Source organism: Dromiciops gliroides, chromosome X, assembly GCF_019393635.1.
Source record: "Dromiciops gliroides isolate mDroGli1 chromosome X, mDroGli1.pri, whole genome shotgun sequence".
Lineage (NCBI taxonomy): Eukaryota > Metazoa > Chordata > Mammalia > Microbiotheria > Microbiotheriidae > Dromiciops > Dromiciops gliroides.
The window spans coordinates 10,758,553-10,774,185 of record NC_057867.1 but is presented as its reverse complement, the minus strand read 5'-3'; the positions used below and the strand labels follow the sequence as shown (position 1 = coordinate 10,774,185).

Genomic DNA, 15,633 nt, shown 5'->3' with positions numbered 1-15,633 from the left:
AAGTTACCCCTGAGGTCCTGGGGTTGTGACATTGGCCAAAGCTTGAGATGGGGCAGTCCAGCAGACAGAAATAGGTTGTGCCCCAACCTAGGGCTAATGGGCCCTCCCCAGGGCAGGCTGCTAGCCTGCTGGGAGCATTGGGAGCTCCCTGGCTGGCCACAGAAACAGCCAGCTGTGGATTGGTTTCCATCCTTGGCGCCTCTGTGGCATGTGGGGGGCATTTGGCAAGGCCCTTCCCCCTTGGGGGTAGAGGTGTGAATCCAAAGCCTTTGTCTCCAAGCAGAACTTTCTTGGTCTCTGCCAAGGTCCTGAGGCTGGCTGCTTGGTCACCATGGGTGGTGAAAGTTGGGGGCACACAGAGCCTGTTTGTATTCTCTTTCTCTCTTCCCTTACCAGCCTCCGTGCAAGTCCCCTGGGAAAGAGCAATTTCACCCAATAAAGTGCCCTACTACATCAAGTGAGTGAGTGAGTGTGTATGCCTCTGTCTCCCTGTGTTGGCTGTCTGCTTTTGCCCTGTCCATTTTGCACTTGCATTCATCCTCAGGGCCCTGGGCCCTGTTGAAGATGTTTCTAAATCCCCTCTTGAATGTTCACGTGCAAACGTGTGTGCATGTGGTAGGGGGAGTGTGTGGGCAGAGGCCAGTGTGAACGATGCTTGGACCCTTCTCTTTTGTAGCCATCAGGCTCAGACCACATGTTGGGACCACCCCAAGATGACTGAGTTGTACCAAACGCTGGGTAAGAATGTCCACAGCTACCTCGGCCCTCCAGGGTCACCAGTCTTTGGGGAGATCCTTGCCCTCTTCTTCCTCCATTTTCCTCCCTAAGCCAAGGGTCACCACTGGGCCCTGGACTGTACAGGATGCTGAGAATTAGGGATTTAGAGTCTGCCCTATTCACAACAACCTTGTTCCCATCTAAGCCATGATGATTTCAACTGTTTGTCCTGCCTCTGGCCCCAGAGAGAAGTCTCGTTTTTTCTCTTGGCAGCTGACCTGAACAACATCAAATTCTCAGCGTATCGGACAGCTATGAAACTCCGCCGCGTCCAGAAGGCCCTGCGCTGTAGGTCTCCAGCCCCACCTCCCCTGCAGCCCTCCAGCCCCTCCCACTCACTCTCAGTCCTCCCCTGGTCCCAGTTGACTGGCTTATGGGGGTGGGATTAGGGGGGTGGCACAGTTCATGAGTCCTGTCCAGAGGCTGGGAGGGGTTTGGAATATGAACCTGAGCTAAACCCAGAGCCAACATCCTCTTGTTCCATGTGTTTCCATAGCAGAACAGTGGAGGGAAATGCTGAAGGTAATAAAGTGGTCTCTTAAGGCTTGGCAGAATGGGCTCCTCACAGCTGGACTTCTCTAGCCAATATCCATGAACTTAGGAGAAGATACCAGGATAGGCAGACCAAGGATTGGCTTCTTCCCCTTGGGGCTTATGGGAGGTTGTAACCCAGAGTAGGAGTAGCAGCATTACAGAAAACACAGGCCTGGATGTGGCTTGCATCGACTTGCCGTGCCCTGCTCAGGTTGTTTCTTTGTCTCCATGCCCTGTCCCTGGGGGTCTGATACTGGCTCAACCTCCTGCAGTGGACCTGGTGACTCTGAACACAGCTTTGGAGATCTTCAATGAGCATGATCTGCAGCCCAGTGAGCATGTGATGGATGTGGTTGAGGTCATCCACTGCCTGACAGCCCTGTATGAGCGGCTGGAGGAGGAGAGGGGCATCTTGGTGAACGTGCCACTCTGTGTGGACATGAGCCTCAACTGGCTCCTCAATGTGTTTGATAGGTAAGCCAAGATGAGCCCGTACAGACCCAGGGGCCAGAAGTGTGGGCCGAGAAGGCCTGAAATGGAGTCCTGCTGGACTGGGGCCTCAGTGGTACCCAGGGCTCTGCCCACTCCAGCACTCAATCTGTTTCCCTTTCATCTCCCAGTGGGCGCAGCGGAAAGATGCGAGCCCTGTCTTTTAAGACTGGCATTGCCTGCTTGTGTGGAACAGAAGTGAAAGAGAAATTTCAGTGTGAGTTCCATTCTGAAATCTGGGAAGGGGACGTGGCAGGCATCGGGCAAACACAGTGGGTCGGTTCCCTTAGCTGGTGTTGAGAGCTGGCCTGTGAGGCTGCCTGAGCCTACAGATTGGCTGTGAGCTCTCGGGAGAGCCCCAGGGATGGGGGCACTATTGAGGTGCTTCGAGGGGGTCTGCCCCAAGGGCCTGCCCCAGAGCCTAGTTTGCTTCCCAGGGCCAGGCAATTTGACCCAGATTGAAGCAGATGGGGAAGATGGGGGTAGGGTGCTCTCCCTCTCCTGGCCCCTACATGTTTGACGATTTGGGGAGCTCCCAGTGAGCTCATTATCTTGGACTTATATTTACCTGTTAAGTGGATAGAGCATTTGCCTTGAGGTCAGGAAGACCTCAGTTTCAGTCCTGCTCCTACTCGGCAGCTGTATGACCCTGAGCAAGTCATTTGCTTTGTCTGAGCTTCAGTTTCCTCATCTCTAAAATGAGGATGAGAATAATCCTATTCAGGAGTATCCAGGAGTATGTGTTTGGTTTGGTAGACAGTGAGTAGCCAGCCAAGGGTTCTGAGTAGACGGAGGGACGGAAGAGAGGAGAGTGTGGTGGCTCTGGGACCAGGGAGAAGGCTCCTGTCCAGATGCAGGGGAGGAAAACCCCAGAATCACCAAATGGCAGAGTTGGAAGGGACTTGAAGGGAATCTGCCAGTGTCCCATGGCCAGTCTGTCTCGGTGGGAAGATCACCATGGAGAGGGAATTGCCCGTCCCACTGTGGAACATCTCCTGTTGTTGGGAAGGCCCATACTGGCCTCTCGACCCCTCCTTCTCCAGTGTTCCTGGTAATGGCCTCTAGTCTCTTCTCCACCTGCCAGCCTTTCAAATACTTGAAGACAACCCTCCTGGCCTCCCTGAGTCTTCTCTTCTCCAGGCAAAACACTCACAGTTCCTTTAACTAGTCCTCATATGACATGGGCCTAAGAACCTTCCCCACCATTGTTGCCGTGTTCTGGGTTCTCTTCACCTTTTCAGCATCCTTAAACCACAGAGTTCAGAGCTAAACCTAGTGTTCCAGATGAGGCCTCACCAGGGCAGAGGCCAGTGAACCTGTGGCCTTTCTGCTGGTGCTCCTGATGCTACCCAACATGGTGCTGGCATGTTTGACGACCATCTCCCATTGCCAATTCATATGAAACTTGTAGTTCACTGAAACCTCCAGTACCAGACTTTCCATTTATTTGTATTAAATTCCATCTGATTGGAGTCAGCCCAGCATGATCCTTTAGGATCCTGAGATGATCAGCCAGTGTGTCGTCTTCCTCTCCCAGTTTTGTGTCAACCACAAATCTGATGAGCATGCCATCCGTGTCTTTATCTGGGCCACTGATAAATATGTTAAGAAGGAAAATGGCATTGTTCCCCATTCCCCAGAGTCTGACCTAGGGTAGCTGCAACGGAAATGGAAAGAAGGAAATGGTAGGGTATTACCAAGGTAGGGCCCATAGGGATTAGCATCTTCTAGCAGGAAGGGGCAGAAGGAAGAGGCCAGCCTACGTGAGGTGATGAACCTGGGTGACTAGCAGGACGATTGAGCTTGCCTTCAAAAGAAATCAGGAAGTTGAGAGGAAGGACAAGAAGGAAGTCAGAAACTTTGCTTGGGAATGTGTTGAATAGAGGTGGGAGACCCGCTGCTTTGGTGGGAGGGGAGATCCAGACTGTTCACAGCAGTGAGCTCCACACCTTGAGCCCAGGCCCAAACCTCAAGGCTGGAGATTCCAGAACCACCTAGAAAGGACTGGTGGGTGATTTGCTCTTTGAGGACTATTCGTGTGGTTAATCAAGAGCTGACCACAGTCATGGACAAACAGGATAAAGAGGGCATGGACCCTTCATTTAGCTTCCCAAGGCATCAGTATAGTAGTAGGGTGTGTGTGTGTGTGTGTGCGCGCGCGTGCATGCGCGCACACTACCCCCCCCCCCCCCTCGCCTCCCAGTTTCTCTCTTGATCTTTCTCTGGCCATCTCTCTCCAGCCTGACTGCCCCTGTCCCTCAGGGACAATCCGCTCTCAGTACTTCTGGTCATAACTAGGCCAAGCTGAACAGGGTTTTGTAGTTAGAAAGTGGCTGCGGCATTTTGACTTCTTCACCAACTGAGCTTCGTTTCTAGTTGGCCCAGCCTTGCCTAGCTTCTTTCCCAGGCTCCCTGTTTTTCTCTTTGTCCTCTTCCTTCCATCCCACAGTATCCCAGGCTCCAAGGCCTCTCCCTGAGGTATCTCCTCCCACCACACAATCCCCAACTGACCTCCTCTTCAAAGGTGGCTCTTTGTATACCATTTGTGCTGCCCGAGCCTAAGGCCCAGCTTTCGGGGGGGGGGGGGGGGGAAGGGCAGGACTGCCTGTGCTCTTCAGCTAGATGTGTGCATGCTTTGCTCTTCTCTCCTTGGTGGCTGTCCTGCAGACCTGTTCAGCCAGGTGGCCACCTCAGGCAGCCAGTGTGACCAGCGCCACCTGGGTGTTCTGCTCCATGAGGCCATCCAGGTACCTCGCCAACTGGGGGAAGTGGCAGCCTTCGGGGGAAGCAACGTGGAGCCCAGTGTCCGCAGCTGCTTCCGCTTTGTGAGTACAGAACAAGAGGAAGGCTAGCTTAGGGTGGGACAGCAGTGCTGAACAGAGCATCCTTGGGGCTCCTGGGCATCCCTCCAGGGGGTCAGGGAGGGGCTCGGCTCAGCCAGAGCAAGGCTGGCAGGGTGGGAACCTCTGGGGGAGGGCGGGAGAGCTCCCACCCCAGCCTTCCCTTGGGCCTCAGCTCTCCCCATGGCATCTGAAAAACATTCCCCCAGAGCACTGGAAAGCCGGTCATCGAAGCCGCCCAGTTTCTGGAATGGGCCAACCTGGAGCCACAGTCCATGGTGTGGCTGGCTGTGCTGCACCGTGTGACCATCGCAGAGCAGGTGAAGCACCAGACCAAATGCTCCGTCTGCAGGCAGTGCCCTATCAAAGGTTTCAGGTAGGGGGGGCTGCCGCTCACCTCACAACTGTGCAGTGACATCAGTAGGGGCTGCCAGTGTGTGCTATCCCTCCATACGCTTGAGGAAACTGAGGCACAGAGATTGTGATTTGCCATGAGTCAGACAGCCAGTTAAGTGTCTGAGGCAGGATTGGAAGCCAAGCATGCTGAGGCCTAGTGCAAGGTTATTATTTCCAGCCACTCTTCAGCCAGGCCTCAGAGCCAGACAGAGGCTGTAACTAGGCCTATGATAGCCATGACAGGTGCCCAGTGTGGGACTAGGTGCTGCTGGGCTCTCCCCAGGCTGTCAGCCCTATCAGAGAAGGCCAGGGGGTGCCGTGTGACTCACTGAGTATGTGCTGTTCAGGTTTTAGGGGGTGAATGGCACCATCTCAGCAGCCCTGGGAAGTAGTGACTTGCTATCATGCTCCATTCCATTAAAGCAGCCTGTATTAAGCACCCATCATGTGCCACGCACTGTGCTGAGCCTCATGGGGCCAATGAAAGACACAGATGGGTCACTTTGGGCCAAAGGCTGTCTCAAGCCCTCATTGTACCTGGAATATGTTGGGACAAGACCTCGCTATCTCTGCCTTTGCTTTGGCCAGCCAGGCCCTAAGCTCTCTCACTTTGATCTATGTCCCCAATGGGCTGGCACACAGTAGGGATTTAGTAAGCCCTTGCTGAATGTCATTGAAGCCTTTGGGAAGCAGGCCGGGTGGGTCTCAATGCCCTTTCCCAAGGGGGCAAGCCTGGGCTTATTAGACGCTTCTTGTCCCCCTCATCTTCCCCAAGGTATCGGAGTCTTAAGCAGTTCAACGTTGACATCTGCCAGACCTGCTTCCTAACGGGCAGGGCCAGTAAAGGAAACAAGCTACATTACCCCATCATGGAATATTACACGCCGGTAAGGATGAGGGGAGACCTCAACATGGAGAGCCACTGAAGAGAGCTCAGCTCTTGCCCTTGGGCCCTTCCCCTCAGCGTTCAGCCCAGGGTGGCTAGATCTGGCCAACAGGGTATGTAGGGAATTTAACTCTAGTTGGAGCCAACTACATCCAGGTTGGCTCTTAGGGAGACTTCGGCTTGACTTGGCCTTTTAGGCTCCCCGCCACATTTGACCCTGGGTTCCTTTTGTAGCTGCACTGGCTGTGGGGGCCCCAGGGCCTATTTGGTTTCAGGCTGAAACGCTTCATCCCCCAAACTTGGCACTGCCTCTGGTCCCTGGCTACAGAATTTCAATGAGCTTCTCTCTCTATTCTGGGCAAACAGTTGCTGCTCACCACACTGACTCATGCTCATGCACACGTGGATGCGTGCACACACGTGCATGCACACATGCACACGCGTGTGCGCACGCACACACACACACACACACACACCTCTACCCTTTTTCTTCAGGTTTCTTCATGCTTTTCTTCTCCTATGAATTCTCTGAATTGCAGAATTTCTGAGTTGAAAGGTCCAACCCTTCCTTAAAAAAGAATGTCCCCTCACCCCACCATCCTGGACAAGTGCTTGCCCAGGCTCTCCTTGAAGACTCCTTCCCCTTCCCAAGGCTGCCCACTCCACCCTGGGACATCTCTCATTGCTAAGCAATCTCTTCTGACATCTTTGCCACTTCCCCCACAGCTGCCCCTCGATCTGCCCTTTGGCGCCAGGCAGAAAGAACAAGGAGGCTTTGACAGGACAGCCTTTGGCTCCCTCAGGCTAAATGATGTGCGCTCGTGACCTTTCACCTGTCTTGGCTGCCATCCTCTGGACTCTCTTCAGGGCCCTTTGCAAACCGGGGTGCTCGGGCAGTGGCACAGCTTCATGGTCACTTTGGGGGCCACCTCTGATCCTTTCCAGACAAGCTGTTATCTAGCCCTGTCACTTCCATGCTGGACTTGGGGATTTCTTTTAGCTCAAGTGCACGAATTTCCATTTATCCTTATTGACTTTTATTCTGTTAGATTCAGCCCAATGTTCTCTGTAGGGCAGTTAGGTGGCATAGTGGATAGAGTGTTGAGCCTGGTGTCAGGATGGTTCATCTTCCTGAGTTCAAATCTGGCTTCAGACATTTACTAGCTGTGTGACCCTGGGCAAGTCACTTCACCCTGGAAAAGGAAATGGGAGAGCATTCTAGTTCTCTAAGCTGTCCAGATCATTCAGAAGTCTGACTGTCATCCAGTGTGTTAGCTATTCTACCTGGCTCAGTGTCCCTGTAAGTTAAATGACTGTACATCTAATGCTCTTATCCAAGTCATTGACAGAAAATGTTAAACATCATAGGATCGCTTGGTCCTATGATCCCTGGGGTCCTCCACTGGGGACCTCTTGCCAAGATGATGTTCAACCATTAATAACTATTCTTTGAGTCTAGCCATCCAGCCCGTTCCCTTTCATCTACTAGTTTAGGTGCCCTGTCAAGGAAGGCATCATAAGACCAGTGCAGCCTGCCACTGGCACTTGGCAATCACCACTTCCTTTTCTAGATGGTCACTGACCATCTCCGCTATGGTCTGTTCTAGAAGTTTCCCAGCAAGCTCCCTGGCCTAGAGTTTGCAGAATCTGTTCTCTCCCCTTTTTGAAAAATCAAGCCAGCCTGTTGCCCTCCTTCCTCGGGCTCATGCTATCTCTGTCTCTCTCCCCTTCTTCATGAGCGGGCTCAGCTGGCAGCTCATCTTCTCACAGTTCTTTCAGGAAACAGTGATAGTTTGAAATCACAGAGGGCAGCCAGGCCCTCTCTCACTCCCTCCTCCTTCCTCCTTATCTCGGGATAATCTTCTGACTGTTACCAGTTTCCTGCTCTCCTTTTGGGAGAGTTGCCTCTCTAGACCTTCCTCTCTTAGCCTTCTCCTCCTCTCAGTCACCCCAGCATGGAACTCATGTCTATTTTGATGGACTGGGGCTTTCCAAGACATGTTGGAGTTTTGGCAAACTTGGCTTGATTTCTCCACACGTGGACAGCCTTGAGCTACTGAATACTCTCCAATGCCCTCTGCCCCTTTCTGGCTCTCTGAGGCACTGGTGGTGGCAGGGCGGGGGTACAGTAGGTAAGCCTTCAGTTCTGTTTGTCTCCAGACTACTTCGAGTGAGAACATGAGGGATTTTGCTACAACACTGAAAAACAAATTCCGGTCCAAGCAGTATTTCAGCAAACACCCGCAGAGAGGATACCTACCTGTGCAGTCTGTGTTGGAGGCCGACTACAGCGAGCCGTGAGTACCTGTTCTGAGCCCTGGGAGCCAATGGGGCTAAGGCAGGATGGTCTTCCTGGCCCCCAGGACAGATGTCTCCCATTGTATTGAATCAGGGAATACTCTGGGAGGGGACTGGAAGTGGTTTGGGGGCAGGGACTGGGATAAGTGAGAGGCATCCAGGTGCTGACCTCTGGCTGTCTCCTCGCAGGCCTGCCTCCTCCCCGATGTTACCACACTCTGATACACATTCCCGCATCGAACACTTTGCCAGCAGGTACTATAGTGGGTGCCACCAGCCCGGGGTGTGGGGAGGGCGAAGGAAACTAGGGAGGGTGATCTAGCCAGACATGTCCTCACGCAGGCCCATCCCCTGGCTCACCCCATGACTCAGGAGAGCTTGAGAAAATCTTAGGCCTCATCCCTGGGGGAAGCCTAGAATCCTGGCTCTGGGAGGCTGCTGCTTGTGTCATGGGAGAAGGCAGGCCTCACTGTGTGCCTTACTTCTGTCTCTGTTTCTGTCCCCAGGCTCGCTGAGATGGAAAGTCAGAACTGCTCCTTCTTTAATGATAGCCTGTCCCCTGATGACAGCATGTGAGTCCCTGAGGACCCTCAAAGCATCTCCTAGGGACTTCCTGCCTTCACAGGCCTTAACCCAGGGAATCTGGGTGGGTGGGGTGGGAAAGCCCCCCCCCCTTTTACATACGATGTCAAGTGAGGAAATAGATGGAGGCCTAGCCATAGCGGAGTTCATGCCCCCGTTATTCCCCTTTCTTCCCCACTTCTGCAGTCCCAGTAGCCTCTTGCTCTAGGCTTCTGTTCTTCCAGGCCCATTTCTGGAGGAGGGAGAGAATATTCTTATGCAATGGAATGGAAATGACTGATCCTCAAAAATCTCTCCCCAAGATCCCAGCCTACAGCAAGGACACCCCCAGAGGGGGCCCATGAGGCAAAGCAATCTCAGGTCCCAGGGCCAGTCCAACTTGGATTAAAACCAACGTGTTATACCCACATTCCAGAGGGGAAACTAAGGCACAGGAAAGGGGGGTGTCATGCTCATGACCATCCAGTGAACTTCAAGAGTCCCAAGAGCCAAGAATTTTCCCCAGCTCCCACTCCAGCCCTCTTCTAGCAAAGCCTGTGACTAGAGTAATGACTCCCACGAGCCCCTTGGGGGAGTGAAAGTCCCTGTCTAGTACATGATGCCTTCCTCTTCCCTGTCCCCTGTGACATGGCAGAGATGAAGATCAGTACCTGCTGAGGCACTCAAGCCCCATCACAGACCGGGAGCCTACCTTTGGACAACAGGCTCAGAACACCATGGCTGCCGATGACAAGGGGGAGCTGGAGAAGATCTTAGCTCACCTGGAGGATGAGAACAGGTGGGTGTGTGCTTGGGTATGGACTGAGGAGCAACAGTGAGGCCTGCCCTGCTTCCCCTGGACACTAGGCCTTTAGGAGAGCGTGGCAGCATATATGATCTGGAAGGAGAATTGGGAAGATGATTGGAACTGGAGCCGGGACAGGAGCAGGCCCAAAGCCAGGCCCTTTGCTGTTACCAGCCCGCTGGCCAGATCTCCCAATGGGAATCTCCCTCCCTTTCCCTGCTGACCAAGCACCGAGGTTCAGGCTCATGGAGGATGGATGGGAGTGGAGGGAAGGGCTAAAAGCACCCTCCCAGCAGCTCTACACACAGTGTTTGAAGTGCCGCACAGTCCTGTAAAATGTGGGCTTTCATCCCACTGAGGATTGCTGCATGTTCTAGATGTGCAGATATGGTCAGCAAGAAGTGGGGGGGGAGTTGTCCTGTACCTCAAACAAGCCTAACCCAAGCTCCTCTGCCTGGTATGGGAAGCTGGTACAGGGCACGGGTGCCACCTGGCATCTCAGCCAAGGCCCCTGCTTGGACCCTGAACCTTAGACCCTATGTCTCTGGCAGGATCCTCCAAGGGGAGCTGCGACGCCTGAAGTGGCAGCACGAGGAGGCTGCTGAGGGCCCCCCTGAGGTGGCCCAGGACCCCCGCAATGAGGAGCTCTTAGCTGAAGCCAGGCTCCTTCGGCAGCACAAGAGCCGCCTGGAAACCCGCATGCAAATTCTGGAGGACCACAACAGGCAGCTGGAGTCCCAGCTGCTGCGCCTAAGGGAGCTGCTGCTGCAGGTGAGGGTGCCCAGGCAGGCAGGAAGGCCTGAGCCCAGGCCTGGTAGCAGGAAAGCCCTCCAAAGCAGCGGCCTCTGGTGCCTGAACAGGGCCCCTCTGACCTGACTGCTCCCCCTAATGAACCAATATGACCCGATCTGCCATGGAGACCTCATTGCCCAATAACAGCAAATGCTTAACAGACCATGTGAATGCATGTGTTGTCGGTTAGAAATTGGGCCATAGAAGCAGCTAGGTGGCACAGTGGATAGAGCACTGGCCCTGGATTCAGGAGGACCTGAGTTCAAATCCAGCCACAGACACTTGACACTTACTAGCTGTGTGACCCTGGGCAAGTCACTTAACCCTCATGGCCCTGCTCCCCCCCAAAAGAAATTGAGCCATGAATTGCCCCAAACCCATGGGCCATGCATGGGCTAGGGCTTGGAAATGTGGGTGCATTTCAAAGGCTTTTTGCTCATACTTCTGTATTTTGTATCCTGTCCTGTGTGACTTAAGAACTTGGGGTCTCCTCCAGGAATTGGCTGGCACAGAGGTGCATCCAACATCTTATTGGGGGAGGAGGTAAATAGTGGTTCTGTTTCCAGAACAGAGGCCAAAAAAAAAGAATTTGGTTCAAAATAACATAATCAATTGTAAGCTCCTTGAGGGCAGGGCCTTTTTTTTCTCATCTGTTTCCAGCCTCATCCCGTGTCAGGTCATGATGTATCCCAAGGGAGATGGGAGAATCTTCTTCTAAGATGTTAAAAAAAGGGAAGTGGACAGCTGGTGATAGTGTCCCTAAAGCAGGCCCTCAGGGGGGTCACTTGTTCATTTCTCTTTGTAGCCACCCCCTGAATCGGAAGGCAATGGCTCAGGGGGCTCCTCCCTGGCCTCTTCCCCACAGCAGTCAGAGGGCAGCCATGCCCTGGAGAAGGAGCACACCACCCCTGACACAGAAGCTGCAGGTGAGCTGCCCCTTCCTGGCTGGGCCTAGGCCTTCCTCTTGGGCTCGGGCTCAGGCTCAACCTGGCTGGCTGGCTGGCTTGAGAAGCCTTTCTCCACTTTCTTTGCTTCCCCTCTCCTCCCTAGATGACGTGGGGCAAAAAAGCCAGGATGTCAGCCTATGCTTGGAGGACATCATGGAGAAGCTGCGTCACGCCTTCCCCAATGTCCGAAGCCCAGATGTGCCCACCAACACATTATTGGCTTCCTGATGTGTCCCAACATTCATCCCATACTCTGGATCCTTATCCTGGCTCTGGCCAGACCCCCTCTCCCCGTCTCAACCAGGTCCATCCTGTCCCCACTGGCCCTTCTCATTCACTCATCCCCCACAGGCAGCAGCAGGGACTTGAGATGGGAGAAGCCAGACATTGGTGGGGTGGGATGGGGTGGGAAAGATGGGGGGAGCCAGCAGAGAGACCTCCTGATCCTCAAGGTGGCTGCCCGCTTCCTCTCCACACACTGCTGCCATATCCCAGTCAAGGGGTGGGTGGGGGGCAGCTAGTTACCTTAGGGATCTGAGCAGTGCCTGTTCTGTTCCCCACCTTCTCTTTAGACCACAGGAGCTGCCTGGGGATCTTGCCCTCTGGCCCAGCTCACAGCCCATGTGGGCACAACCCCGCCCCCTCCCCAGAGAGTCTGGTGCAGAGCGCTGCTCAACATTGATGGTTTGCTGCCTGAAACTCCTTCCTCCCTCCTGCCCCCTAACTCGGCCTCCCCTTGCTTGGCAGGATGGTGCCCTAGTCAGGCTTTCAGACTAGTCTTACTTGTTCCACTAACCCCCAGTGCTCCTCACAGGCACTCCTAGCAGACAGGCATTAGCGTGCTCTCCTTCCGCCTTTGGAAAGGATCCTTGAGATTTGCTGGCTCCTAACACCACCTAACATTTGGGCCACATTTGGAAAAATGGAAGCAACACTGGTGTGGATGCCCTCCCCCTTCTATTTCTTCAAGGCCTCAGGCTCCTGGGCGATTGGCCAGCAATGCCCTGGGAAACCTAGCTCAGGGGGGCTGCTTGTTTTCCTCCGGTCCCCACGGATCCTGGAGATTTGCCCAGGACTTCCTCCTACAGGGTCAGGGGTGGCAGCACCAGGCCAGGTCTCTGAAGGGGCTTTGTCCCTGCCACCTCCTTAGGGCAATGGTTGCAAAGGTGCCCCCTGTGCCAGCCTGAGATGCCACAGCAGTATTCCCAGGGCTGTGACTGGGCCCAGTGCCTCCTCCCCAGGGTGAGGCAGGCCACCACCCTGATGCATATAGGCCAGCTGGGGTGCTGCTTGTGGCCTCAGGGGTCCAGTTGCTCTTCCAGAGTATCCAGAGAGGTCAGAAGGGCTTTTTCTTATTTGATCCCCTTGAAATGGAGAGCACCCTTTAGCACAGAGCATGGGCCTCAGCCCCAGAAGCAGGCCTGAGCAGGCAGGGGGCTGTGGACCTCTGACCCAAGCCTTATACTGGGAGGAGCTCATTTATAATGGAGCCCTGGAACCCACTGCAGCTAAGTCTCTCTAGTGTAGTTAGATACATCTATCACTGTTCTGTGCATCCGAATTCTCATGGCCTCACTCGCACATTAAATTCTAATACCTCATCAAGTACTCATGTTCTGCCTTGCTCTTTGTCAGTACCAGCCTCTGGCTGGGTGGGGAGAAGTGCCTGGATGACTATATCCTGAGCTGCTCCCTCGGGGACTTTCTCTAGGTTTGCTACAGGCCACTTGGGGACCCGGGCTCCTGGACCTGTGACCAGAGGCCCTCGGTTACCCCCAGGGGATGCTTCCAGGACCTAGGTTAGACCAAATCAAACAAAGCTCTGTCCTGTCCCAGATCCCCCAGTGTGCCAGAGTGGGAACTGAAGGTCTCAGCTAGGGTGACTGGATTCTGTTTCTGTTATCCCCTGCCCCCTCCCAATTCCGAGGCAACATGGCTTATCCTTTAGCTCCTTCTCTTTGCAAGGCCTTGCTTGGCCTCCTAAAGGAAGCAGAAGCCAACTTCCCCCTTGGGTGGCCCTAGGACACAATGGGGGCTAGGAGAGGAAGAGAATCTGTCTGCATCTGCTACGGTGAAGATGCATGGATGGCAAGCCAGGTGTGGGAGGCCCGGTGGCCACCATCACAGTTGTTTGGTGCCATCAAATACCTGGGCCTCCTGGGACAAGGTTGTATATCACAAGGCCAGGGAGGCTCTGCACTGGCCACAAACGGGGTGAGAATGGTAGAAAGGTGCCAGGGAGATGCAACAGGGTGAACCGTTGGATGGAAATGGGGAATTTGCTTGCTTGTTGTTAGAATGGTTGTTTCCCCAAGCCTGGCCCAGAGTAGTTTTTCACCAGGCACACCCTGGAAGGATCCCCGGGCCCAAGATCTCAGCTGCCTGCCTCCAACAGTGAGTCAGGCTGGCAGGCGAGGATGGGGACCTGCCACTACAGTGGGAGGGAGGGGTACAGCAGAGAGTGGAACTTTCCCTAAAGGGGGATCACTGAGCCCCTGTGGTCATACCTGAGACAGGTGTGTTGCTGTTATCAGAGCACGGGGGTGAATGAGCCTTGGGAATCCTTGAAATGTGCTGTATGTTGTCAGACCATCCATTGTGTTGAGTTTCTTGTCATGTATACAAGTGGTTGGGTGGGGTGTTGCTAGCAGCCTAGAGAAGGTCTTCTCATTTGTGGGGTTTGTGTAGCTCTAGGGGGCATGGGTGGCCTGAGTTGGCCATAGCTGCAGTGGAATGGTGCCAGTGATAAGTCCGGACTGACAGAGTGTGTTTGCTGCGATGGGTTTGGGGATGACTCTACCATTCAGGGAGGTGGCCAAGCCTGCCTTCCTCTCTTCTTAGATGACTCGGGCGAGAGTTGGAAGCACATCCCCCTTCCCCCCACAGGGATGCTAAGGCAGGCAGAGGGCAGGGCCAGCACCTTCCACCGAGCGAGTGTTCTGGATGGCAGAGGCCCAGCTCTGGAGCAATTCGGCTGGGATTCCACCAAGGTTCAAGTAAGGAAGGGGCCAAACAAAGTAACCTGTCCAACCTTAGAAAGGGCATGCAGGTCTTGACCTGGGGTCAAGGAGTCTTCCTTCCTTGGCTTTCGCTGCTCTGTCCCTGGGCCAACCCCATGCCCAACCCTGACCCTACAAGGGGATACTTTCATTTCTTTCTTTGGCAACACAAAGTGGCTGTGGCAGGGCCAGGAGTCATTCCCCGGAGGAGGGCATTGGCTGAGTACCTCTGTCCTCCCATCCCTAGCTCAGGCTGCCAGGGGGGCAAGGGCAGACGGAGTGGGAGGGAGTGTTCCTGAAGAGTTGGGGCTGGGGGCAAACTGGCGCCTCCTTTGGTTACCACTCACTGTGGTGCTGTTTCCTCTTCTCTCTAATTCTGCTTTGGAAAGAATAAATTTGTATTTGTATGCTTCTGCTCTTCTTCATGAGTCTCCTTTATGCCCACAGCCTCGTTCCCACATACTCCTCCTTTCCAAGGATCAGAGAAGCACTAATCGGTTTGCTCAAGGCTCCTCCTCTAACCCCATTGCACTGACGGCCCCAAGTACAGGGAGATGAGCCCACTGCCAAGCAGAGCAAAACCTCTGCCATGAAACCAAAGTGAATCTTGAGGCCTAGGTTTGCCTCTGACCAATAATTCCCTTCTCTCGTCTCCCCAGTCCCCTATCAAAATTGCCCACTTTTGTGTTCCTTTTCTCCATCTTTCCAAAAAAAACCTTTCATCTTCACTAAAATTCTTATTTCTATTGTTTCCAGCTTTCCCTCAAGCTTAAGACATTTTTCCCAACATAAGATATTTGAGGGGGTAGAAGACAGAACTTGATCTCATAAGGCCTTCACAGGGCAGAGACCCAGGACACTGGGGTACTCATTGCCGGGAGGGGGGCAGGGTGCGCTACCAAGAGGTGGCTGTTACATCTGGAAATTCCCGATTTACAAAAGATTTCTTCTTGCTAAACTCAAACGTTTCTATCTGCTTAAGGCCTGCAAGTGCTGTCAGTACCCCCTTAATTTCTGTACCCTGACCCAGTTACAAACCTTATCCTGCTGATCTTTATTTGGGGAAAGGGATGAAAGAGGTTCTGGTGAGGGCCTCATAGCTTTCACTTCAGCTCTGCCAAGGCCAGGAGTGCTCCTGTGGGGCAGCGGCCCTCCTCAGTTTGGCCTAGAGCAAAGACCTTTCACCTTCATTCAGAAGTAGCAGCCTCTAGTGAGGCCTATGGACCCCTCCTCAGAATATGATTTGTTTGTTTGTTTTTATGGGGTGGTGAGGGTTAAGTGACTTGCCCAAGGTCACACAGCTAATAAG

At 53.8% G+C, this 15,633-nt stretch overlaps 1 protein-coding gene across 2 annotated transcripts in view; it reads left to right on the top strand.

Moving 5' to 3' along the window:
• Window positions 1–14,768, top strand: part of DRP2 (dystrophin related protein 2) — a 39,241-nt gene extending 24,473 nt beyond the window's left edge. The window contains exons 10-24 of one of the 2 annotated variants that reach the window (XM_043974373.1): window positions 397–457; window positions 677–738; window positions 991–1,065; window positions 1,584–1,785; window positions 1,932–2,017; window positions 4,468–4,625; window positions 4,850–5,016; window positions 5,812–5,923; window positions 8,083–8,219; window positions 8,410–8,475; window positions 8,727–8,792; window positions 9,437–9,580; window positions 10,138–10,357; window positions 11,184–11,304; window positions 11,429–14,768. In XM_043974373.1, the coding sequence (XP_043830308.1) occupies window positions 397–457; window positions 677–738; window positions 991–1,065; window positions 1,584–1,785; window positions 1,932–2,017; window positions 4,468–4,625; window positions 4,850–5,016; window positions 5,812–5,923; window positions 8,083–8,219; window positions 8,410–8,475; window positions 8,727–8,792; window positions 9,437–9,580; window positions 10,138–10,357; window positions 11,184–11,304; window positions 11,429–11,553 (1,802 nt within the window). In that variant the 3' untranslated portion in view covers window positions 11,554–14,768. The remainder of the gene's footprint in view (window positions 1–396; window positions 458–676; window positions 739–990; window positions 1,066–1,583; window positions 1,786–1,931; window positions 2,018–4,467; window positions 4,626–4,849; window positions 5,017–5,811; window positions 5,924–8,082; window positions 8,220–8,409; window positions 8,476–8,726; window positions 8,793–9,436; window positions 9,581–10,137; window positions 10,358–11,183; window positions 11,305–11,428) is intronic. The other variant, XM_043974372.1, reaches the window with a different exon arrangement.
• Window positions 14,769–15,633: the final 865 nt, after the last annotated feature.